The sequence below is a fragment of the Schistocerca cancellata genome, chromosome 2 (genome assembly GCF_023864275.1).
Source record: "Schistocerca cancellata isolate TAMUIC-IGC-003103 chromosome 2, iqSchCanc2.1, whole genome shotgun sequence".
NCBI lineage: Eukaryota > Metazoa > Arthropoda > Insecta > Orthoptera > Acrididae > Schistocerca > Schistocerca cancellata.
The window spans coordinates 858,115,250-858,142,035 of NC_064627.1; the positions used below are offsets into that span (position 1 = coordinate 858,115,250).

At 42.9% G+C, this 26,786-nt stretch overlaps 1 protein-coding gene across 1 annotated transcript in view; it reads right to left on the reverse strand.

Moving 5' to 3' along the window:
• Positions 1-3,576: 3,576 nt before the first annotated feature.
• The window catches only part of LOC126159367 (ribosome-binding protein 1-like), an 80,461-nt gene continuing 57,251 nt past the window's right edge, over positions 3,577-26,786 (reverse strand). Inside the window, exon 3 of the mRNA XM_049916510.1 lies at positions 3,577-3,858. Within this exon, the coding sequence (XP_049772467.1) occupies positions 3,577-3,858 (282 nt within the window). The remainder of the gene's footprint in view (positions 3,859-26,786) is intronic.

Genomic DNA, 26,786 nt, shown 5'->3' on the forward strand with positions numbered 1-26,786 from the left:
TTCTTCAGTCTTGCTCCGTTATCAACCCCAACGTCAGAATTCTCTCTCTGGTGCATTCACGTTTCCTGAATCCAAATTGGTCGTCATGCAACAGATCTTCAATTTTCTTTTCCATTCTTCTGTGTGTTATTCTTGACAGCAACTTGGATGCATGAGCTGTTAAGTTGATTGTGACACGCCCTTGGGATACTCCCGAAGTTAACTTTACATCCGTCGATTTTTTTCGGATAAGAACTAAGCCTGCACTTCAGTCTGCAAAGAACACTGAATCCAGTCACAAATCTAGTCCGATAACTAGGTAACCTAGTTGTCGCTGGCAGCACTTGACTCGTGGCGGCTGGGGTTTTCCCCGAAACGAGGTACCCAGCAGTACATCCCCGTCAGTGGCATAGAGGAGCGTGTGTGTTCCATACTGACGGCGAGCACTGGGCACCAAGTCGCGTGATGTTGGCGACACGAGTGCGTTCTCCAATAACGCAGGTTATTTCATTGGTTGGTTGATTCGGGGGAGGGGACCAAACAGTGAGGCCATCGGTCCCATCGGATTAGGGAAGGATGGGGAAGGAAGTCGACTGTGTTCATTCTGCACATAAAAAAAGGAGAAATTTGTGTGATCACTGCATTCACAGCGGCTGACCCAGCTAGAAATTAGCTGTAGCATCGCTGAGCTGCAACTGTGGAGAAACGAACCAGCCAGTTAGTTAATTCTACATCTACATCTATACTCCGCAAGCCACCCAACGGTGTGTGGCGGAGGGCACTTTACGTGCCACTGTCATTACCTCCCTTTCCTGTTCCAGTCGCGTATGGTTCGCGGGAAGAACGACTGTCTGAAAGCCTCCGTGCGCGCTCTAATCTCTCTAATTTTACATTCGTGATCTGTTCGGGAGGTATAAGTAGGGGGAAGCAATATATTCGATACCTCATCCAGAAACGAACCCTCTCGGAACCTGGCGAGCAAGCTACACCGCGATGCAGAGCGCCTCTCTTGCAGAGTCTGCCACTTGAGTTTGTTAAACATCTCCGTAACGCTATCACGGTTACCAAATAACCCTGTGACGAACGCGCCGCTCTTCTTTGGATCTTCTCTACCTCCTCCGTCAACCCGATCTGGTACGGATCCCACACTGATGAGCAATACTCAAGTATAGGTCGAACGAGTGTTTTGTAAGCCACCTCCTTTGTTGATGTACTAAATTTTCTAAGGACTCTCCCAATGAATCTCAACCTGGCACCCGCCTTACCAACAATTAATTTTATATGATCATTCCACTGCAAATCGTTCCGCCCGCATACTCCCAGATATTTTACAGAAGTAACTGCTACCAGTGTTTGTTCCGCTATCATATAATCGTATAATAAAGGATCCTTCTTTCTATGTATTCGCAATACATTACATTTGTCTATGTTAAGGGTCAGTTGCCACTCCCTGCACCAAGTGCCTATCCGCTGCAGATCTTCCTGCATTTCGCTACAATTTTCGAATGCTGCAACTTCTCTGTATACTACAGCATCATCCGCGAAAAGCCGCATGGAACTTCCGACACTATCTACTAGGTCATTTATATATATTGTGAAAAGCAATGGTCCCATAACACTCCCCTGTGGCACGCCAGAGGTTACTTTGTCTGTAGACGTCTCTCCATTGATAACAACATGCTGTGTTCTGTTTGCTAAAAACTCTTCAATCCAGTCACACAGCTGGTCTGATATTCCGTAGGCTCTTACTTTATCAGGCGACAGTGCGGAACTGTATCGAACGCCTTTCGGAAGTCAAGAAAAATAGCATCTACCTGGGAGCCTGTATCTAATATTTGCTGGGTCTCATGAACAAATAAAGCGAGTTGGGTCTCACACGATCGCTGTTTCCGCAATCCATGTTGATTCCTACATAGTAGATTCTGGGTTTCCAAAAACATGATACTCGAGCAAAAAACATGTTCTAAAATTCTACAACAGATCGACGTCAGAGTTCTAGGTCTATAGTTTTGCGCATCTGCTCGACGACCCTTCTTGAAGACTGGGACTACCTGTGCTCTTTCCTTCCGTTCCTCTAGAGACTTGCGGTACACGGCTGTTAGAAGGGGGGCAAGTTCTTTCGCGTACTCTGTGTAGAATCGAATTGGTATCCCGTCAGGTCCAGTGGACTTTACTCTGTTGAGTAATTCCAGTTGCTTTTCTATTCCTTGTGAGAACTGCTCCAGCCATGCGCGTGTATATCGCCATACTCTGAGACTGGGGATGAGTTCGCGTTTTCTCGCATATTGAGAAACAGTGTTTCTGCTGGAAAATTCAACAAAGGCTTAATTACATTTTATAGGAATTATAGTGGGCGAGAGCGGCCACGCAGACGACAATCAACGAAGCTAAGATAAATACCACGTACAGAGGCATAAACTTGTTGGTTCACCAGCTTGCATTCACTGTAGACTCGAGCAACCTTGGGTAATCTTTTGCTCGACTTGTCACAAAACTGACCATCCTCTGTAGGCTTAATTATCATTCTAAAATTAGTACCGAACTTTGCACCAGAATCAGATAATTTATCGTAGTATTGCCAACATCATAATGTAATCGTAAGGATAATTTTGTAAAGAAACTTCTAGTTAAAAATTTAGTATGTTGTGTTTAGGATTATTTAACTTTCTGAGAGTTACATTTAATACTGTTGTGTTTAGGATTAGATCACTTTCAGAGGCCGAGATGCGTCATTTTGACAACTGTCTTAGCATTGTCACATTGTAAACTGCGTAAAAGCGTGTATTTCCGTGACAAAATTGCAATATTAAACAGGTTACACAGTTGTGTTCAGTCATAGAATAAGGAACCACCTAACCGTAACCTTACACTATTTATAGCGAAATGTACTGTTCACTCGTTCTGAAATACCCTAGTGAATGATTTATAGCATCAAATGAAATTTACCAGTATGACGTGACCAGTCCTTAAACGAACTTTCCGTGGTTTTCGTAAATCGCCTCAGGCAACTGCTGGGATGGTTCCTTTGAATGCGCACGGCCGACTTCCTTCCCCATCCTTCCTAATCCCATGGGACCGACGATGTCGCTGTTTGGTCCCCTACCTCCCAAATCATCCAACCAAGCATGATCATTTTGGTGGCCCAAGTGTTAGTTAGGTTGAAATGTGACTGTTTGTGACTTGGTGAAGCGAATGAGCGAGAAAGCAAAAAACTACTCGAAGGGTCTTGAGCTACGCAGAAATGTCAACGCATTCCTTTTCCGCATAAATTTCGCTCCGCACATCTCTCTCCAACTCGTCCAGCCCTGCATCTGGAATCTCTCTAGAAATGCACTTTCTCGCTCCCTCCCACTCGCCGGCTTATATCAGAGTCCAAGGTAATACTTCACACAAGAACGCTTATTGAATCCACATTTAACTATTGTTAAAAACCTTTGTTCTGTTTAAATCTCTGCTGAAACGTTAGAACTACTGCGTAAAAGTGGAAGAGCTACCAATTTTTGGAAATTTGTAAACATTCTCGTCATTAATTTCGATTTGGCATGTCCATGAAGCTGTAGGGGCTGATAACCTCGAAGCTATCCCCACAGGGCACAGTCATTTTCCATGTTTGACCTGCTGCCCTGAAAAATAGCGCCTCTTGATAAATGAGTCGTACCTCTGGAGGCTTGGACACGTGGTGGACGGTGCTTCAGGACTCGGCACTGGGATACCAGTGACTCCCCTGCGCAGGGCAGCGTGAATGGAGACGTCGGCGCACGCAGCTGTGGCGCCGCTATCATAAACGTCATCACGGCAACCGGTTCCCTGCAGAGTCGAGCGGCTCCAGCTTTTGACACAGTGCCCCACTGCAGCGGCCTGGCCAAATCCCTCACCTAGCTGCACAAGCAGGACACACGCAGGAACCCGCTTAGCCATTTCCACGGTTCATTTACGTTATTAGATTTGCAGATTCGATGAAAAAACCGTGTCTGAGTGGTATAAAAACAGAAGACGTTGACTTTTTCATTTTTGCCGTGCTGTTGGCGTGGAGCATCAGCGAGCATACCAGCTTTGACTACAGAGGTTACCAGTCATTGCTCACACATATTGTTTATTGGCTAAACTGGTTTCGGCACTCCTGTTATCTGCAACAGCCTATATAGTACTTGAGTCCATTTGTGGATACCTTGAGTCGAGGGTGACTTCTACGATCTGACGCAACCTTCGGCTGACCATGGTATACTGGAAATGGCTGCAGTATCTTTTTAACAAATTGCGACGACAGTAGCAAACCCTGTATATCGACAGAGTATCAACCACATATCCGGTACAGTATGTGCTATGTGCAGTCATCCAAGAGGATGGAAATAAGCGTTTGCCGTCATTGGACGGGAGGCCCCCAACGGGGCAGGTCCGGCCGCCTTAGTGCAGGTCTTATTACATTCGACGCCAAATTGGGCGACCTGCGCGCCGGATGGGGATGAAATGATGAAGACAACACAACACCCAGTCCCTGAGTGGAGAAAATCCCCGACCCAGTCGGGAATCGACCCGAGCCCCTTAGGACGGCAGTCCAGCACGCTGACCATTCACATATTGGGGAGGACGTAATCCAGGACAAAGTGAGTAAACGGTAATTAACAGGTAAAAAATGACCTACAGAGTACAGAAAAAGCATAGCTGGCGTGGTGGAAGTTGGTAGAGCGTTAGTTTGTCGTACCAAAGGTCCCGAATTCGAGCCATGGTCTAGCCAGTTATTTTACTGCAGTACATGTGAAACTGTTATATGCGACACTTTTTTCCTGGCCTGCTGGACTATCGAGTTTTTAAAAATATTCTATTGGCACTCCTCTTTCGCTTAGTTTATTTCAAAGTAGCAAGCCTGTAGAGCACATTTTTAGTTTCACAGAATGAGTCGGAACAAAAATGGTTCAAATGGCTCTGAGCCAACTTCTAAGGTCATCAGTCCCCTAGAGCTTAGAACTACTAAAAACCTAACTAACCTAAGGACATCACACACATCCATGCCCGAAGCAGGATTCGAACCTGCGACCGCAGGGGTCACGCGGTTCTAGACAGAAGTGCCTAGAACCGCTCGACCACACCGGCCGGCTGAAAGTATTTGCATGGACTGTAGCAATGTATGGAAGTGAAATATGGACGATAAATAGTTTGGACAAGAAGAGAATAGAAGCTTTCGAAATGTGGTGCTACAGAAGAATGCTGAAGATTTGATGGGTAGAAAACACAACTAATGAGTAGATACTGAAGAGAATTGGGGAGAAGAGGAATTTGTGGCTCAACTTGACTAGGAGGGGGGATCGGTTAGTAGGACATATTCTGAGACATCAAGGAATCACCAATTTAGTATTGGAGGGCAACGAGGAGGGTAAAAATCGTAGAGGGAGACCAGGTGATGAATACACTAAGCAGATTCAGAAGGATGTAGGTTGCAGTAGGTACTGGGAGATAAAGAAGCTTTCACAGGCTAGAGTAGCATGGAGAGCTGCATGAAACCAGTCTCTGGACTGAAGAAGAAGAAGACAACAACAATAATAATAATAATAATAATAATAATAATAATAATAATAATAATAATAATAATAATAATAATAATTTGCTGCTAGACAGCAGCACCGCCGTACATGTATGAACTCCGAACAGTCCTTTTACACTTCAGAAACACGTTGTGCCGTAAAAGCCTGACACGTACTGAAGTACAAAATCTGGCGTGACCAGGGCTCGAATTCGATACCCTCGGCACGACCAACCAATGCTCTACCTACTTCTGCAAGGGAGCTCCACACGACAGGTATTCAGTTATGCTTTTTCTGTGCTCCCTAGGTCATGTCGCATTTTATACTCGCTGTTTACTCACGTTCTCCTGGGCTACGGCGCATAGCACAAGCTGTATAGGAGTCTTGGCTAATACTCTGTCAACGCACTGCCACCAACCAAATGATTTTTTAAGTATTGCACAAATACCTTTAAACATTACGCATTTCATTTAAAAGGCTGCTAAGCTCGCAAGGCCACAGAATGAAAAACAATCAGCGCATGTTTTTTTTTATCTGTAGATTATGTCGGAAACTATTCGCCACCATAGCAGTCCCTATTCCTGCAAAACAAAAAAAAAAAGTTCAGATGTAATCTAACTTGATATGAAACATGTTTAATGTGAAAACGCAATAAACGCTAACTTCGTTACACTTGCGTAAATAGAACGGCAGTGCACGCCGTAGGCATTGAGCAGTGGAAGTGGAAAGGCTTCTGTTGGAGCGCTGCGTGTCGCCAAGCAGAAGGAACCACCTGTTGCAGACACACCCTCCTCCCCCCCCCCCCCCCCCAGCCCTACAACCACTTTGCATTAGCTCGCCCTGTCGGTCCCAAGGCAACCCTACTTAATCCCCTGTGTGTCGCGGCCCCGCCGTTAACGTCAGCACAGCTCCGCTGTTTGAGACGTCTCGGTCGCGAACTCTCACCCGAGAGAGTTGATCGTGTGTTTCTGAGACACGTAATCCTTTGTGAATAGCTCAGTCGGTAGAACCATTGCCAGCAAAAGGCAAAGCTCCAGGGTTCGCGTCCCGCACTGACACACAGTTCTAATCTCTCAAAGTTTCACATCAGCGCACATTTGACACTGCTTACAAAAAACTGGGAAATTATTTTGGCTTTTTCCGAATCAGCGGGGGCTTTCAGAGTATAACGAAGTATCGGGTGACTCAAAAAGGGAGAACAGATTTCAGTAGACTATAAAAGACAAACACATTGCGCATGTCACTGGATAGAGGGACGCCCTGTTCGTTCACACCTAGGTGATTGACGATGGTTACTGTTTCCAATGATTTGTTGTCAGTAGTGTAATCAAATAGTATTTTAGCTACACGAAAAATTTTGACCATACAGCTTACCTGCAGACTTTTGTATCCTAAAAGAATCACTCCAAAAGAAATGCACACTATTTTTTAATCCATCTTTTATTCTACATGTTTGAAAGTTTTACAGTGTGAAGATACATCCTTTAGGAACAATATTTTCATTTCTCCACATAATTTCCATCCCTCTCAACTGCCTTACGCCGTCTTGGAACCAGCGCCTGTACACCCGCACGGTAAAATTCTGGACCAACCTGTTGGAGCCACTGTTTGGCAGCGTGCACAAGGGAGTCATCTTCAAACCTCTTTCAGTTTCCCAAAGAGATGATAGTCGCATGGAGCCAGGTCAGGACTGTAAGGCGGGTGTTTGTGTTGTCCATCAGTTTTGTGATCGCTACCATGGTTTTTTCACTGACATGTGGCCGTGCATTGTCGTGCAACAGCCAAACTTCCTGCTTTTGCCGGTGTTGTCGAACACGACTCAGTCGAGCTTGAAGTTTCTTCAGTGTCGTCACATATGCATCAGAATTTATGGTGGTTCCACTTGGCATGATGTCCACAAGCAAGAGTCCTTCGGAATCGAAAAACACCGTAGCAGAAGGTGTGGTTTCGAATTTTTTTTCTTGGGTGAATTTGCATGATGCCACTCCATTGATTGCCTCTTCGTCTCTGGTGAAAAATGGAGCCATGTTTCATCACCTGTCACAATTCTTCCAAGAAATTCATCTCCACCATTCTCGTACTGTTCCAAAAGTTCGCTGCATACTGTTTTTCTTGTTTCTATGTGAGCCACTGTCAACATCCTAGGTACCCACCTGGCACAAACCCTTTTCAACGCCAACACTTTCAGTATTCTGCAAACACTTCCATCCCCTATCCCATCGTAGCGTGACAATTCGTTCACTGTGATGCGTCTGTCAGCAGTCACCAATTCGTTAACTTTCTGCACATTGTCTGGAGTTTGTGCAGTAAGAGACCTGCCGCTGCGAGGACAATACTCAATATTGCCGTGCCCGCTTTCATCACGAAACCTGCTTGCCCACCGACTAACTGTACTGCGATGGACAGCATCATCTCCATACACCTTTTTCAACCTCTTCTGGATGTTTCCCACTCTGCCGTTTTCACAGCAGAGGAATTCTATGACAGCACGTTGCTTCAGACGAACATAAAGTGCAGCAGACATCTTGAAGACATGCTGTGACGGCGCCACTCACGGGAACAGGTTGAATTAAGTTTGAAAACGAGCGGGAAGGATGTATCTACACATTGTAAAACTTTCACACATGCAGAATGAAAACTGTGCTTTTACAAAGATAGAGTGCATTTCTTTTGGAGTGACCCTCGTATAACGGTACATCGGTTGCACGCAACACTAAATTTTCGCTACACGTGCAAGCGCAACTGGTCGATAGACGACATTGAGGATGAGGTCGTCCTACACCATTACAGAATTGTTCTCTGAACGTTCGACAGGTATTAGGCAGGGCCCGCGAGTATTGATAATATCGCAAAGCGGCTGACATAGATTTCATGTGATAATACTACAGACGGAGCACTTTGTTCGAGACCTTTCAGCTCTGGTCTATTCGCGCCTGCATCAACGGCCACAGAGCGACTTTGTGCTGAACGTATGCATCTGATTTGCTGATTTAGCCGTCAGAACTGTGACGTTTGACCCTGTGTCCCTTCCCCTCCCCCCTTCCCTCACTTTCGCAATTCTGCAGAGCCAAACCCGTGGCATGTAGTGGCCTTCAGTTTGTTGAACTCCTTCGCGGAAGACCTTCATTAACAGACAGCATTAAGTTAGATAAACGAAATGGAACTGCATTCTTCACACGGCTATGGATAAAAAGCCCAGTTCTTCGCACTGTATTAGACAAACGTGTAATAATGTATAAAATGATTGTTACTGTCGGCAAAATGTTTGTCACAACCACGAAACGGATGCACTGCTGCGCAAATGGAATTCGACTGCAATCTCGGAGTGGAACTGTTTAGCGTCTGATTTATTTTATTACGGTAAGTGAGCGCAAATTTAAGATTTTACTAAAAATGAAATTCCTTCAGCTGTACTTAAGATTTTATATTTACTACGTTACCAGTTTCGACGCTGCGTCAACGGCATCTTCAGGCCCGTACACTCTGATGAAATTAGTTGTGTGTGGCTCAGCCTAGAAGTCCGCGGTGAGACCAACACGTGCTCCACCAAGCACATGCTCCACCAAGCACGTGTTCGTCTCACCGCGGACTTCTAGGCTGAGCCACACACAACTAATTTCATCAGTGTACGGGCCTGAAGATGCCGTTGACGCAGCGTCGAAACTGGTAACGTAGTAAATATACAATCTTAAGTACAGCTGAAGGAATTTCATGTTTAATAAAAATTACACCAGCTGTGTCCCACTTTCATCCTGTTCAAATATGGATGCACGAAGAACAAATTTAAGTGTTCATCCTTTCGAATACGTTGAGAGATGAAATTTTCTGTAACTTGGCTGAGCAATAAAGGAATGGTAGTGTATACATTTCTCTCTCTCTCTCTCTCTCTCTCTCTCTCTCTCTCTCTCTCTCTCTCTCTGCATACTGTACCACCTCCCTCTCACTCATTGCAATCACAGCCCAGTATTTTAGCCACCATTAAAATGGTAAATCCTTATCTTGGTTGTGATTAAAAGTATCTGAACGACCTGAAATATTTACCAGAACACTAATCCGAAACTAATAAATCCAGCATAATTAGTGTTTTACATCTTCAACCATGAAAGTTTTACATGTTTGTCAACTAGTTAACACATTAACTCGTAAAGCAATCAGACTTTGAAGCCGTTTTATAAGAAGTTGGTTTCTGTGATGTATAGGGAGACTACTGGTTATTCATAAATCCTGTACAAAACTATTAACTCTCGAATACAACCAAAAATACGTCTATTTTGCTTCGTTTTAAGAAAAGCTGGTTTTACACGCATGTCATTTTTATGATGTGGTAGAAGTATGTTGTACAACGATACTACTTCGCAAGTATATTCAGCGCTACGTATGCACATTGTCTGCAATATGTGTTGCAAATAGTTAGCAGTAAAGAAGAAATAAATTAAAACATCCCTGATGTCTAATACAGTGAGAAGAACTGGGCTTTTTATCCATAGACGTTTGAAGAACGCAGTTCCATTTCGTTTATCTAACTTGACGCAGTCTGTTAATGAAGGTCTTCTGCGAAGCAGTTCAACAAACTGAAGGCCACCACAGGCGACGGGTTTGGCTGTGAAGCATTGTGAAAGTGAGGGAAGGGCGGGGGGGGGGGGGGGGGGGGAGACCGCAGAGTCAAACGTCACAGTTCTGACGGCTAAATCAGCAAATCATGGATAACGAAAACGTAGTAAGCGACAAACTACTTTAATTTAAAACAATTGTTTATTCTTCAGTCTGTTGCACATTTTTAATTACATGACATGCTGCGATCTCAATGGGCCATCTTCAGATCTAAAAGTAAAACTAAAATACTTTACAATAAGTAAATAGTTGTACATAAATGCAGAATTTAGCTAAGTAATTGCGTCGGCACCCAGTCTTGGCTGTTACAGAACCACATATCAGAGTACTGGGTTTTGCAACTGCAGACCGTGTTTTAACAAGATAGTGTATTACGCTAAAATTATAATTATGTGAAAATTTTTCTTAAAATATTAATAGAATAGACTGATAAAATAGTGAAATTAGAATTTTTTTTGCGTGAGACCCTGTCTTGTTAAACTTTTTACATCCCTGCCATCCCCTCTCCCAGTTACCCTCACTCCATTCTTCCCTTCTCCCCTCTTCCCCACTTTACCCCTTCCCTCTCCCCAACCTCCACCATACACTAATTTAAAACAGCGACCCAATTGCAAAGCACAGTTCTGAAATGTGATTGACACAGACAAGGAGGATTGCTGACGGAACTTCGTAGGTAAAATTCCGCATTTATGTAAAATTCATTTCTACCTAGTGAACAATACTATACCGTACGTACTTAGTTTTTACTTTGTTTTAGGTCTGAAAAGTATCCAGAGATCGAAACGTCTCATGTAATTAAAAATGTGCAACCTGGACTGAAGAATAAGTGACAATTGTTTTAAATATCTGTACAGCTGCTGATTCCCTCGAGACAAAATGTCGGCTAAAGGGAAATTTATTTTCGTTTCGTCATTTTGTGGGTGGTGTTAGCGAGAAAAAGTTCCGTAAATGCTTGAAAATGTGTAAAGTTTGCTGGAAGTTAAGTGATCTCATTCCCATATGTTCGATGAATAGTCTGGATAATTTGCGCGCTGTGAGTTAAGCTGTCTCAAGATATATAGACACAACTGTAATACTCGTCTTTTTGTATTAAGCTTTTAATGTAATATTATACCTCTCAGTGAGCGGATCATGATAGAATTTTAAATTTTAAAATTCGGTCCTTAATAGTGACATAACGAAAATCAAATTTTTGTTACCTCTGGAAGCTGTTAAATAAGCTGTCTGCAGCTAGAGCCGTGTGACCGTTTTAGCCGTTTTGCAATACCGCTGAAGCAAGTACGAAACTATTTCATTTCCGTTAACACTGTTAGCTTCTTCAGTGAGGCTTTCAATCAACTGAGAATGTTTCACGTAGAATCTAGATCCTTTGAATTCCAGTTTAATATTGCTAATCATTAGGTCTACAGTCGTATATAAATCAGCTGGCATTTGACAGCCAGCGGGCTGGACTCTTCACGCCAGCAATACGCGAATGGGAGGTGTGCCGGCATTGTCGATTCCCTCAGTGTTGCCACTTCGGCTTCGACAAGTTTTCAAGTAGGAAACTTCCCCGGGCGCGAAAATTTCTCCCATTTCTAGATGATACATAACTCCGTCCTTAATTAAGTACATATTTTCGACATGCTTAGACATATCATACGTGAATTTTAGATTTTTCGAAAAATTTTGTAGGAGACTGATATCAAAGCGATTTACTATCGCCTCGGAGATAGTACGCGTCAGGACAACGTCCCAGCTTCGGACCTTAAACATTAGATGGCCAATAGTTTAAATTAGCCTATAACGGTCAGTTAGCGCTGCAAGGCAACTAACGCGGTTCTATCAAGGACGCTGGCAAATAAGTGTACACAATTTACTTGACAGTCCAAGACAAACGCAGCGCGACAGCTAAGTCGAATAGGTGGGTTTCATATTAATAATCCCAAAAGCTCTGTAATCTATCCTAAGCTTTTTATTTTTCGTTGTAGCATTTCCTGAAGCATTACGAACGCAAAAGCAGATCATACTTTCATTATACATATTAAGTACTAGTTCTTCCACCTGGTTTGATAGTGGTTTAATTTTTTTTTATAAAGTCATACGGGACAATCCAACATTTCACTTTCGAATGGATAAGCAGACTTATAATATTGGGGACCAACTAGAACGGGACATTTTTTACTATATAAGAAGAATAAGTAGATTTGATTAAACAAGAATGTAAATAACGAAAAGCTGTTACTTTACTTACGCCAAGGTAGCATGTGAAGGAAAGTTTCAGAACAGTGATGGATTGCAAAGGGAGTAGATTCCATGCCAAATGAAAGTATGGAAGGAATGGAATTATTAGGCTCGAGATGTGAGTTAACAAGAGTAATGAAAGTGATAAAAGTAAGAAATTTTTTGTTAAATGCTGAAAATTAACGAGTGGAGGCTGTAGATGTGAAAAAATTCACACAGGAAACGAATCGTGTAAGGTACCCGAAGGAGGCATCAGAATCAGAAAATCCGTATCGTACGGAGACTTCTCCAGCAGTTGTTCTCCAAGCGCAACATTGCCATATTTACCTGCACATACGAAAAACTTGGTGTACAAGGTGGCTCGCGGAGTATGAATGTAAATATAGCAGCAAGGGAGACATCGAAATCAGAATGGTGAGAAACAAATAAATTTAACACGAGTTGAAGTCTAAAGATATCAGATGTTTACACATGCTTGAGGACAAACTCCCTGAAAATATGTACACCATAGAACATAAATGTGGAAAAATGGCAGCTGGGGGAAAAAACTGGAAGCACGTGAAATGTGATGATGTGAAGGAAGTCCTCGGATAAAATAGAGAAATAACAGAAAGGCTAGGAAAGCAGTCTGTAGGGAAAACTCTAGGAGTAGTGAATATTGTTACATCATTGAAAATACAGAGTGACCAACGTAAAAATGACCCACAAAGTGTATTTGGCATTTCGTGACAACGTAATCCAAACAGCGGAGTGATGGTTAGAAAACTGCCGGAAACGAGTGGAATCGCCAGAAAAACTAACGTGAACGACAGCGGAAATGTCTTGCAAAATTGTAATGAGAGTCAGCTATACTACAATTGTTAGTTAAGCTGGACGTGCAAAAGTTTTATCGAAAATGATCTGCATCTTCATCCTTACAAATTTTCTGTTGAGCAAGAGTTAAAACTCGTGCTCAACAGAAACTGCTGGGGTTTCTCAATGGAATGGTATCTGTTCATTTGGATCGTCAGTTTTGCATTTACTCAGACTGTCCAGGCATGTGAACTCAAAGAACACATGCCATTATGCAGCAGTAGTCTTTCGTCAGTATGTTGATCAGCCGTTTGTATTGTAACTTGTACTTGTGGAGAGGAAATTATAACAAAATGGAAAAATATTAAAAAACTAGAAACTCGCCTTGATATATTCACCAACGATTGCTGACGCGCTGCGATGCTGAAGGTTCTTAAAATGGAAAAAGTGTTGTGAAGAAGGCGGTGGTGTTCGTAGTGCGAAAGATGCGATGCACTCGGTGGTTGATGCAGTTACGGTGTGTGGGTTGGCAGGCTTGGGTCGACGTTTCTCCAGAGCTCGCCAGCTGCGCGACGCTCGTGGAATAGGAATACACAGCTGCTCTAAGCGCGCCTAGACTCGAGGTCATATCTGAACATTCTGTCTTCGTTCTGCTCAGAAAACAGAAGACTGCCGTAGATTCGGTAGAAGTGGAAGATACCAGAGCTAGATCGCACCGTATCCATTCCTTTTATGCAAGGTGATTCAGCTGTCCCTACCGTTGTCGTTTTATGCAACCCGCAATGTTACAGCTGGCCTTCATACATTACGCGCGATATTTTCATATTCTCTCGCTCGCTATGCGCATGCTATTAGCCCCACAGAAAAAATGAGCAGAACCTTTTTGCAGTAAATTTAAATAGTTAAATTTTGTACTGCGGCGCGTTTCCGCTGAAGCTACAGTTACCCAAGAAAAACGTACAAAAGTGACATTCAAACGCACCTTTACTACCACACTCAACCCTCACCATTCACCCCTCTAGTATGGTGCTCGTGGCAATCCCTCCCACCACTGCACAAAAAATTTCCAATTTGCACGAGCAATTCCCGATATTCGACCCTTTTTTTGTCTTATTGACTGAGCTGTTAAATCATCAGCCTAACCAGCTGCTTCGTTAACACTGTTATTTCAAATGTGGACGTGAGGGTAATGAACGAAAAGCGACGTTTGTAAACGTTACGCTAAAACTAATTACGCTGACAATTAGATACAAGCTTAACTCTTTACAAGCAAAGTATTTTCGATGTCAGAAGGCCTGACGAATACAACGCTGTAATTCTTTATTTTTTGCTGTAAAAATTCACAGAATTGTCAGGTAAGACAAACGTCAGCTTTACAACCTGTAAGCGCTAGACTAAGCCACTGGCGTAATAAGGCCTTCAACGAAGACCAAAAAGGTTGAATGCCGGAAAAAACTCGTGCAGTCAGTCGCAAATATTTGTACAATGGTAGGAGGGAGTGTCTTGAACAACGCACTAGGAGTCCTGACCCGTGGGAGCTGCGTGTGGGAGTGGGGATGTGTTTGAAAGTCACGTTTGTGGTCTATCAAACCGAGAAACAACCTCAAACTGGGCTAGAAAAATTCGTATGCTGAGAGCACATGTGCGCCTCGTGTGTTTGATGTCCTGGTGGAGCACTTGAGGGGGGGGAGGGGAGGGAGAAAGTCTGCATTTTGGCTCTGGGATACCCAGAGGCCCAATGGCATGGGCCTCGATTCGCCGCCATATTTTCCGGATCTGAACAAATACGACTCCTTGTTTGGGAGCTATATCAAAGACAAGGTGTACAGCAATAACCCCAAAACCACCGCTGAGCTGAAAACAGCTATTCAGGAGGTCATAGCCAATCAGGATGCTCCGACACTTCAGCGGGTCGTGCTGTATTTCGCTATTCTTATGCGCCACATCATCGCCAATGATGGCAGACACATCGAACTTATCATAACCTAGATCCGAATATCTGTAGTGACGTTAACGTATTGAAGGAATTGTGCGCACGCCGTAATTTGTAACTAATTTATTTTCTTCCATATAGTACAATAATTGTCACCCTGTAACTCTTGTTTTCCTCATTTTCTGAAACCATTCGCCGAACTTTCCAGACGCACGTTGTACACGCAAATGCGAATTGATCGCTTCGGAAGAAAGAGAAACGGACTGGGGGGGGGGGGGGGGGCGGCGTAGCTGGGCAACGCCAGATACTCGACTGGTGCTAATACACTACTGGACATTACAAATGCTACACTACGAAGATGACGCGCCACAGACGCGAACTTTAACCGACAGGAAGAAGATGCTGTGATATGCAAATCATTAGCTTTTCAGAGCATTCACACAAGGTTGGCGCCAGTGGCGACACCTACAACGTGCTGACATGAGGAAAGTTTCCAACCGGTTTCTCATACACAAACAGCAGTTGACCGGCGTCCTGGTGAAACGTTGTTGTGATGCCTCGTGTAAGGAGGAGAAATGCATACCATCACGTTTCCGACTTTGATAAAGGTCGGATTGTAGCCTATCGCGATTGCGGTTTATCGTATCGCGACATTGCTGCTCGCGTTGTTCGAGATCCAATGACTGTTAGCAGAATATGGAATCGGTGGGTTCAGGAGGGTAATAGGAACGCCGTGCTGGATCCCAACGGCCTCGTATCACTAGCAGTCGAGATGACAGGCATCTTATCCGCATGGCTGTAACGGATCGTGCAGCCACGTCTCGATCCCTGAGTCAACAGATGGGGAAGTTTGCAAGACAACCACCATCTGCACGAACAGTTCGACAACGTTTGCAGCAGCATGGACTATTGGCTCGGAGACCATGGCTGCGGTTACTCTTGACGCTGCATCACAGACAGGAACGCCTGCGATGGTGTACTCAACGATGAACCTGGGTGCACGAATGACAAAACATTTCTTTCGGATGAATCCAGGTTCTGTTTAAAGCATCATGATGGTCGCATCCGTGTTTGTCGACATCGTGGTGAACGCACATTGGAAGCGTGTATTCGTCATCTCCATACTGGCGTATCACCCGGCGTGATGGTATGGGGTGCAGTTGGTTACACGTCTCGGTCACCTCTTGTTCGCATTGACGGCACTTTGAGCGGTGGACGTTACATTTCAGATGTGTTACGACCCGTGGCTCTATCCTTCATTCGATCCATGCGAAACCCTACGTTCCAGTAAGATAATGCACGACCGCATGTTGCAGGTCCTGTACGGGCCTTTCTGGATACAGAAAATGTTCGACTGCTGCCCTGGCCAGAACATTCTCCAGATCTCTCACAATTGAAAACGTCTGGTCAATGGTGGCCGAGCAACTGGCTCGTCACAATACGCCAGTCACTACTCGTGATGAACCGTGGTATTGTGTTGAAGCTGCATGGGCAGCTGTACCTGTACACGCCATCCAAGCTCTGTTTGACTCAGTGCCCAGGCTTATCAAGGCCGTTATTACGGCCAGAGGTGGTTGTTCTGGGTACTGATTTCTCAGGATCTATGTATCCAAATTGCGTGAGAATGCAATGACATGTCAGTTCTATTATAATATATTTGTGCAATGAATACCCGTTTATCATCTGCATTTCTTCTTAGTGAAGCAATTTTAATGGCCAGTAGTGTAAAATTGTCGTGTGCTTTAGCGTTCGCAGGTTCGAATCCTGCCTCGGGCATGGATGTTTGTGGGAGGGGAGAGAGATAGAGAGAGCTTGAGCGTTGCGTGTTATTTATGGAGTGGACTGTACGTGTACTCAGTAACGCAAGTGTGAGCGCTGCCGTGGTGGGAGAGACATAGCGTGCGTGTGGAGTCGCTTTATTAGTCTCCATGGCGTGCATTCTGGTGGCAGAGTATCGGTCAGTGGCTCCAGATAACGCATCGGGGCACTGCACAGCGTAATAGCTGCCCACGCCTATGTATGCCGCCGTCGGCCTGTCAGACTCCTTGATGTCTGCGGATGGCCCAGTGAGCATGAGACGTGTTTCACAAGCAAGCCATTGCTTTCTACTTTGCAGGCCGTAAGCTATTTATGGGAACAACCGAATGAGAACAATTAGATTTAGTCGGTTGCAGTTTCACGTACCGGTTGGATTATTATTCATTTACGTACGTGGCCAAGCATTGCTATGACTCAGTCTGGTTTAGAAAGAAAAGGGAAAGTAGGTCCTAATCTCTTCCTCCCCACCTCTTCGTCCATCTCCTCCTCATTCCCCCTCTCTGGCCATCACTTATTTCCCCTTCTCTCTGTCCAGCTTTTCCTATATCTCTCTCTCTCTCTCTCTCTCTCTCTCTCTCTCTCTCTCTGTCCCCCTCCCACACACATCCATGCCCGAGGCAGGATTCGAACCTGCGACCGTAGCAGTCGCGCTGTTCCGGACGACTGAAGGTCTAATGGTAGCTAAAAATACCTCCTAAGTGCGACTAGGACTCGAGCTCTGAGGGTTCCATGCACACTTAATTATGTACATAGATGATTATTATTATTATTATTATTATTATTATTATTATTGTTATTATTATTGTTGGCGGATTTTCCCTAAAAGGAAATCGTTAAGCATATGACTTTGAAGGCTTGTTCTTCTTGTCCTTCCAGTACTCCTTCATTCTCTTGGAGAGGGCCTCTTTTCTCTCCTCAGACCATTCTTGTTTGGTCCGCTGTTTTAGCGCTTCTGACTTTACTTCCCAATTGTCTATGTGTTTTCGGAAGGTGCTTCTGTCTGTGGTGTTTGTGGTGCCAATTGCTTGTAGGTCTTTTCGGACTCCTTCCATCCAGGGTGTCGAGACTTTAAGTGTCTTGATGTGTTCTAGAATTTTCTTGGTGAGTCGTGTTTCAGGGAGTCTATCTAAATGTCCGTAGAATTTAAGGCGCCTTTTTCTCATATCGTTCTCGATGTTCGAATATGCTTCTACTGTTGAGTTCTTCTGTAGTCTGTAGCCATCTGGTGTGGGTCTTCCTCCTAAAATTTTCCTCATGATTTTGCGTTCTTTTTTGATTTCTTCAATTTTGATTTTCCTGTTGAGTGCTATTATTATTATTATTATTATTATTATTATTATTATTATTTCTATTTCGTGTGGCTAAACGGCTTGGCGCAATCTTTCAATTGGACGTCACTTAAGCAAATTACGTGTCCATCCGACAGGGGAAAGGGGACTTAGAGTTTAACATGGAATCCGAGCAACCTGTTTCTGGCGAACCCCATATGGTTGAGAGATAAAGGGTAGGTTAAAGAAGACTGAAAAATCCGTGGGCTGACAGATTGACTCTCGCGACCTTTCGGTTTCCTGGCACCATCTACAGCGTCTTTTCTCCGTCAGAGTTCTTTGCATTTTGTTTCTGCAGACGTCACATGATACCCCTTAAGTCCATCGTCGGTTACTTCAGCTGTTTTATTGCAGAGGGCAGCCAAGAGTGACATTTATTTAGATAGCTAAGTTCAAAAATGGTTCAAATGGCTTGAGCACTATGGGACTTAATATCTGTGGTCATCAGTCCCCTAGAACTTAGAACTACTTAAACCTAACTAACCTAAGAACATCACAATCTCCATGCCCGAGGCAGGATTCGAACCTGCGACCGTAGCGGTCACGCGATTCCAGACTGAAGCGCCTAGAACCGCACGGCCACACGGGCCAGCAATAGCTAAGTTATAAGCTTTGATGAGTGAGTTCGAGAGTGTAAAAATTTGACGTACATTGATTGCACTGACGTAGAAACTATTTACGGCCGGCCGGAGTGGCCGAGTGGTTCTAGGCGCTACAGTCTGGAACTGCGCGACCGCTACGGTCGCAGGTTCGAATCTTGCCTCGGGCATGTGTGTGTGTTCTGTCCTTGGGTTAGTTAGGTTTAAGTAGTTCTAAGTTCTAGGGGACTGATGACCTGAGAAATTAAATCCCATAGTGCTCAGAGCCATTTTTTAATTTTTTCTCCGCGAACGGAGATCTTAGTATTTGACGAATTTCAGCTTCATACCGCTACCCGTTCCTGAATAAGAGAGATCGTGAACAGACATACTGACAACAAAGTGATCCTATGTAAGGGTTCCGTACTTATCGAACGACGTACGAAACCACGAAAATAAAGTTAAATGCACTGGACTCTCGTGTGGGTGGGAGACTGTTCAAACCCGCCTACGGCCATCCAGATTTAGATTTTCCATGATTTCCGTTTACAACAGACTTTGGAATAAGGTTGGCCGCAGTTTGAAGTAAACAATCCGCTTTTACTTCCTCGTCGAAGTTTCGTATCTTCAGATTTGAGGGCTTTGCCTCCAACAATGAATCATGTAGCTTATTTTTGTAAGCTAGTATTCTTTTGAGAGTTCGCTATGGCAGTGTTGTACAGGTAAGTGGTTTTAAGAGTAATTACTAACACTTTCAGCATTGTAGTCTAACAATACGTAAATGACACATCAAATCGCATTAGTCCGTTTATAACCGCTCTTACGGTGCGCTAACTGGTTTGTCGCATGCGCCATGTTCCGCTTATTTCCCTCCTAAATCACTCCACCAGTTTTACTCCAGGCAGTGCATTAATAAAAGAAGTCAACATGTACGAATAAAGAATGTGCTGTTGTATGCTACTAAACGTGAAAATAATGACATGTTAGTCAAGGTCTCCGGTAGCTTTTTGTAATCCTAAGAACGAAGAACGTTCGTTAAATTTAATTTAGTCCTCTTTTGTTCCTATAGCTAATGTAAGTTCTTAAAGTTGACAAAATTAGAAGCAAACTAGTGAAGGCTTTTATTAAGTGTGCAGCTAATTACGTGAGGAAGAGGACGGTATTGTCCTTTAAAAATGCGAAAAAACGGATACTGTAAGGGGCGAGAGGTCAGCACAAACAATAACTGATGCTCCTAATAACTATCCACCTTTTGATCTTCACTACTGTCTAATGACTTTTCCTCAAGACTTCACAACTCCATGTATCAGCTACAAACATAGGTCTTGCTCCTGCATTTTTCTGATGTCATCAACTTTCCATCCTTTAATCGCTTCAGACTTTCCAGGTACCAAGCAAAAATGTGCATAAATACTGCGTAGTGTGCGCTATTGAGAAAGCAGAGCAATTTTGAAATGTTGAATATAAGCGAAAATGTGCCATGAATTTTTTCATTACAATTACTGTAAGCCACATATTCTTGCTCAAAAGATGTGAATATAATTTCCAATACGCATCGGCGTCAATCGGCGGATCCTCACTTAAGCAAACAAAACCTGTTGAATGATATTAAGTAAACCATATCATCATCTACTGGATATGTGTAAAACCGTAGAGGCATCGGAACGCGTAAAATATGGATTAATACAAATGCGTACATTTTGTACAACCCAGTATTACTTAACCCCGTATAATTGCGAAACAGAGGTATCGTTTCTCAACGTCGGCAAACACTTATTTTTGTGATGTTGCACTTAGACCTATTTGTTTTAAATTATGCACTCCCACTAGGGATAAAAGCGGGAAACTAGTATGTTTAACACGCTTGCTTGATACCTTGATCCGGTTCGCAAGTGAAAATGCCTTGCTCCTGCTGTATCGCCTCATTTCGCTATCGGAAGAGAGATATTTGTCATAGCCATAAAAAGAAACTGTGTCACACGCTCGTGAATTTCTTGTCTTTACGACAAAACCAACGTTTTGTGCACGTACTGTTTCAGAAACACGGACTGTAGTGTGTTCTCTCTTACACAATCTCGCTTCCAAGTAGAACGTGCCGAATTCAGACTCGCTACCCGCTAAAGAAATCTTGATGCCGTGCTGGAAAATGTAGCCAACAGCTAATCGCTGTGGTTTAATGCTTCTGAGCATAACTTTGGGGCTTCGAATATTTATAACACATAGCAGCAATCTCGTAATGGATTACACGGTTTGGAATTCGAAATACGTGATAACTATTCTGTTTTACAGTTGTATTTCACGATAGGCAGAAATTAAATTTGAAATGTGACCCTGATCGTGTAAACTGAAGTTAACATTATTCTCAACCTCATCTTCATCCAGTACACACTGCTAGCTGCTGTCTACCATAAGCTAATACAGCAATACAAAAACGTACAATGATGTCTGAACGTAAAAGAAGCGTGAAAGCAGTCGGAGGATAATTTTGGTAAATTCGAATACTTTTTAATAAAATAAACTGAAACGAAATGGAGGGTGGATTCTGCTACCTTGTAACCATTCAGCATCACTTTACGGCCGCGGTTCTTTGAAAATGTTGAATTTTATCCATGTGTACGCAAACAAATTTTCAGTTTTCGATTGGAAAACTGCTTCCTTTTATTGCGTCTTGTGTGGATAGTCAATCAGAATGTTATTAATCGCCATCAATATGTAATTTATTGGTAGAGCTATAGAAAGTTTTTGGTTGAGCCCGGATCAGTGGCCATTTTTATAACCATTCCAGCATCTTTCCTATTGGAACTATGTTAAAGTATGTTGAGCAGGGTTTGAACGACGAACCGGAGCTGGCGCCCAAGCAAACCGTGCGAACATTCTTGCAAAATATTTTCATTGGGATCAGCTAATGGTTCCATTTGTATGTTACCCTTAAATAACTCCCGACTGGAAAGAACTGACGTTCCAAATTTGGTCCACTGGTGAATCAGACCTTGGTTCAAGCTAAGTTTTAACCGTTTGAAAAAAATTTGCTTCGTTTGGATTTGACGTGCAAAACATATTTTTCTGGGAGGATTTTGAAGCAAGCTACTTTTGTGTTTGACTAATGCGAATCGGTTCAAATTTTGTGATGAACTAGACAAATTAATGGTCGTCCTGTTTTGTGCACGCTTCACCCGTTGCCATGATATAAGCGACACAGGTCGAAAGACAATGAAAAGACCTATACCGGATCAGTCTTCGCTCGAGTCAACAAGTCAACATCGGTTGCCGAGCTATGGCGGTGTAATGGAAAAATTATGGTAGCGTAAAAAAGTTAGGAACCAGGTAGAAAACTGCTGTTACTGCAGCCCAAAAAGGCGAATATGTCCCGGGCAGAGTTAGGTATTCAAAAGAAGGAACTTCAAAGACATTTAAATCAAAACATCTTGACACATTCGCGCCTTTTTACTTTTAATATAAAGCATCGTGTCAAGTAAAGTAACATGTTACATGTCACGTCGTATGATGGCACTTGCTGTAACGTCATCCAACATGGCTTATGTCATGTCGTCCAATATGATGCAGCGTGTTACTACTAATGTTTAGGATGAAAACATCCCCACTCTGGAATACTTCCTGTTCGTTAACAGATGCACCTCCGCTGTCGCATAATTCCTTTTGTAGATGCGTCCCATTCTGTAGAAGCACATAAATATGTGTGTATTTGTTCTTGCACCGCTCCTCATACATGTACCATGGGGTGGATCTAAGACGGCTCACTGCGCTAGGGAAGTAGGTCTAACGCGTAAAAAAAAATGTTTCCGTTTAAACGTCTTTGAAGATGTAAGTCGAAAAGCTAGTTCCCTTCTTTTACATCCCTATCTCTGCCACGGACATATTCGCCGTTTTGTGCTACGATTAGAGCATTTTTCATTCTGATTGTTATATAGATAACGATAAGTTGTAAAATGTCATCTGAATTTGATATGAATTGAATTTTTTTAATTCAGTAATGGAATTCTTCTACATAAAATTTGTAAGTTTAAAAGCTAGGCCGGCCGGTGTGACCGAGCAGTTGTAGGCGCTTCAGTCAGAACCGCGCGACCGCTTCGTCGCAGGTTCGAATCCTGCCACGGGCAGGGATGTGTGTGATGTCCTCAGGGTAGTTAGGTTTAAGTAGTTCTAAGTTCTAGGGGACTGATGAACTCAGATGTAAGTCCCATAGCGCTTAGAGCCATTTGAATCATTTGATTTTAAAGCTAGGGCTCTGCAAGCTGTTGATAATAATCGGACACTCTGGAAAGCAACACCCCTGTATGTTAATATCCTTTTACTTGAAATATTGCAGATAACTGTGTAACGTTTCATTACAAAATATACGGATGTCTCCCAGAAATCATACAATGAAGGCTTTCACGACCGGATGGTGCTGTTGTTAATTCTTCCTGGTTATAAACCGTGGTCCATGGAATTCAATTCCTAACGTTTCGTCCTGCAGGACTCAGCAGGACCCGCCATACCTCTGAAGATGTCCAACGTAGTATTAGACGAAACGTTAGGAATTGAAGAATTCCATGGACCACGGCCTTATAACCCGGAAGAATTCTCAACAACAGTATCCCAGAAAATCTGTAGTTCCGTTTTACGTGGTGTTCTTTGTTGTGTATGGAGAGACAATGTATGAGGAAAGTACATAAGTGAATAAATTTATAAAAATAACAACGAAACTGAGATGGGAAGTAAATCAAAATTAGGTGAAAAGTAATAGCGTTGCAGCGGTGCATTATGTGGAGGCCAGTGAGGCAGTTGGCTCCTGTCGGAGAGAGCGCACGGCAGCGCCAGATGTGATGCTGAAGGCGATCCAGCGAAACCGCTCGTATGTGGGAAGGAAACACTTCGTATATCAGTTCAGCCCCATACATCTCTGCAGTTACCAGAGTAACCGCCGTAGCGGTAGTGCTCGGACACTAATGATGCAGACGTCGACGCGTCAATATTACGAAAAGTGTTAGTAGACTTGAAGGTGTATTTAAATCGGAAGTAGCGACCACTGACAGTTTATCAAAGCCAGAAGCAGTATGTTGCCTTGTTATCCTATCTCGTTTGAGCTGTTTTCTAACATTCTTCAGTTGCTTCAGCAATGCTTATGCACTGGCGTATGTATCGAGACTTACTTGAATACTTTTGAGGAACACATGCTGTACCCTATTTTAAAAATACTGTTGTATTATCATTTAAGTTGTCCAGTCTTGAATAGATCTCTTAGAAATGATGCTGCTGCCATCGCAGAATAGATTTTACTTATTTCAAATAGCTTCGGGAAAGTGCCTGTAGAACTAAGTACAAAATGCTGCAGACGTACGGGATTAAACTGAAGTTACTACACCTGTATGACATGAATATACTGATATATTGAAGTTTATATCCCTTTGACTGTAATCTGGCCCAGAAATTCTAGTTTTTAGAATAAAGTGAAATTAGCGTCGTAATGCTGTAAAATTACGTTACCAAGTGGTATGACCCACATAGCGTTCTACTTAACCTTCTTTTAGCAATATAAGTTTTGTGTTTTCACGTTTTAGGCATTCCATCGCAATTACAGAATGAATAGTATAAACAGTTTCGAAAGAGTTACAGTTTCTGGTAGAAATGGTTCTAACGCCGTGTCGAAATTTCAAATTCTCTGTCGTTTGCTACATCCTTCTATGTTCTGAAAACCGTAGGATACATGCATGAAAACTACCTAGAAACATTCTGATCGAAATACTAATTAATCTAAGTGGCTTGTTCGAACTCGTCGGTAATAATTCGGTGAAGAAACCTGAAGAAGCGGTTGTTACACAGTGCAATACTGTCTCGTGTCAAAACATTTAAAAGTAATTTTTGTGTGTTATATTTACACTTGACGCCTCAGCTGTGAAATATCATCTCGAACGCAATGAAATCATTCCACCATCTGCAACCAGAATAAAAATTTTCGTATGTTTTAACCGACGCTATGTGTAAGAAAGCTTAGCAAAACGGTGCTTCTCTCTCCTGTGTGTGTGTGTGTGTGTGTGTGTGCGTGTGTGTGTGTGTGTGTGTGTGTGTGTGTGTGTGTGTGTGTGTGTGTGTGTGTGTGTGTGTTTTCCGTGTTAATCGCGTTCGTGCGTCGCTTTGCTGATGCGGAAGGGGAGAGAATTCGCTACGGGCCGATGGAGAAAGCTGCTTAACATCACTGCAGCTGATCGGCAAACCGCCATTCGAGAGCCGTCGATGACGCCGGCAACATCAAAGCTTCGAGTCGGGTTGCAGTTGTTCTACTTTCCTGATTTTCACCATATGGCATTATATACGCTGTATGAAACCTACTGAAAACGTTGTGTTCTCGCGAGTACTGGGCAGTAGCAGTCGTGGCTTAAGTGTCGAGAAATAGTTATAGTAAAATAGTTTCAAAAATTCTCAAGTTACCTCAGAGAATTTTCTATTGTCCACGTTATTCTTCCATGTAGCCCCAAACGTACAATTTCAGGAATGCCCTGTCACTTCTTACAAGCACATTTATTACTAAAAATCTATTATTATTATTATTATTAGTAGTAGTAGTAGTAGTAGTAGTAGTAGTAGTAGTAAGCTGAATCAGTGGAAGCAGGAGGTAATCTTCTATACTTCAGCGTCTAGTACCCTTTTAGAACACTTTATTGCCTAGCTCGCAAGTTTAGTTACAGAGATAATCAGTTTCAACCAGTTCAGTGGCCATCTTCTGACATCTAAAGGTTTACAATGAAATGTTTGTCAAAATATCTTATCCAAACCAAAAAAGCTGTAATACAATTTTGTAATAAAATTCAGTAGAGTATGCTATATAGCCCATACGGCAATACCAGTACTGTTAAGTAACTAATTGTATGTTTCTGTGTAACACCTAAAACATGTAATAATTTACGGAATTGGCGTACGACACGTAAACATGTAACAATTAACGGAGTCAGTTCGGTAGATTGTGTGTTTCACGTGTCGTACACAAACCTGTTTCAGATACTTAACAACTTTGATACTACCGCATAGGTTATACACTCTGTTGCACTACAAAATTTTTGGGTTGGGTAAGTTTTATTGACCTACATTTCGTTTTAAGCCTTTACGGATCTGAAGATAGCTGAAACTGGTCATCTCTGTGACAAAAATTGTGATCTTGGCAATAATGTGTTGTGAAAGGATACTAAGACTCTTAAGTGATGGTGGTGGTAGGGTCAAGGGGCTGCATATTTTGGTCATTTACGTCCTGAAGAAAGTTTGTTTTTAGTAAAGGATGCGGTTTTCGTTCAGAGTACTATTTTTATGAACACTAAAACTTCTCGACAGAGTAAATGCGTTGTGAATCCGCTGTTATCATGCCTAATCTTTAGAGTAGTTGCTAATACGATGTTAGTCTATGTATGATATTGCCCATTTCAGGAAGTTTCTTTGCAGTGAATACCTTGTCTACATTTGGATTTCCCCAAACCGACTGTATGATGCTTTCTTAACCAAAGTCGGCAACGGGCGTAGATAAAATGATCTATTCAGGCGCTCGAGAGGTTATTCGTAATTTTAAATTAAAGTATGCGCACCCAGGAATCTTGAACATTCAGTTTCATCATATTTCCTCCTTCCCTGCCCCGTTATTATTGATGGGTGCAAGACCGTGAAGACTACGAGCGTTCAGGTATGTTTAGTGATCAGTTCTGAGGTACACGACGCAGTCATACGTAACAAATAGTTATCGGCCGGAATTTCTTTCAAAAACCTGTGTCTGACTTGATACTGGAAAATATTGATACTGTACGATGATAGTTATGTGTCGCCATGCACCAGAAAATATCCAGTATCACGCTCGAGCAAGCGTAAAAATTATATCGCCTTCGATTAGCACTAGTAAATCGATTAAATAAAAACGGGAGTAACGATGCGTAATGTAGACACTTCTGGAAGTCATGTGGAATAGCATTGAAGGTGAAATGGTGTTTGGCGTAGCTGACTTGGAAGCCTACAAGAGCTACATCTA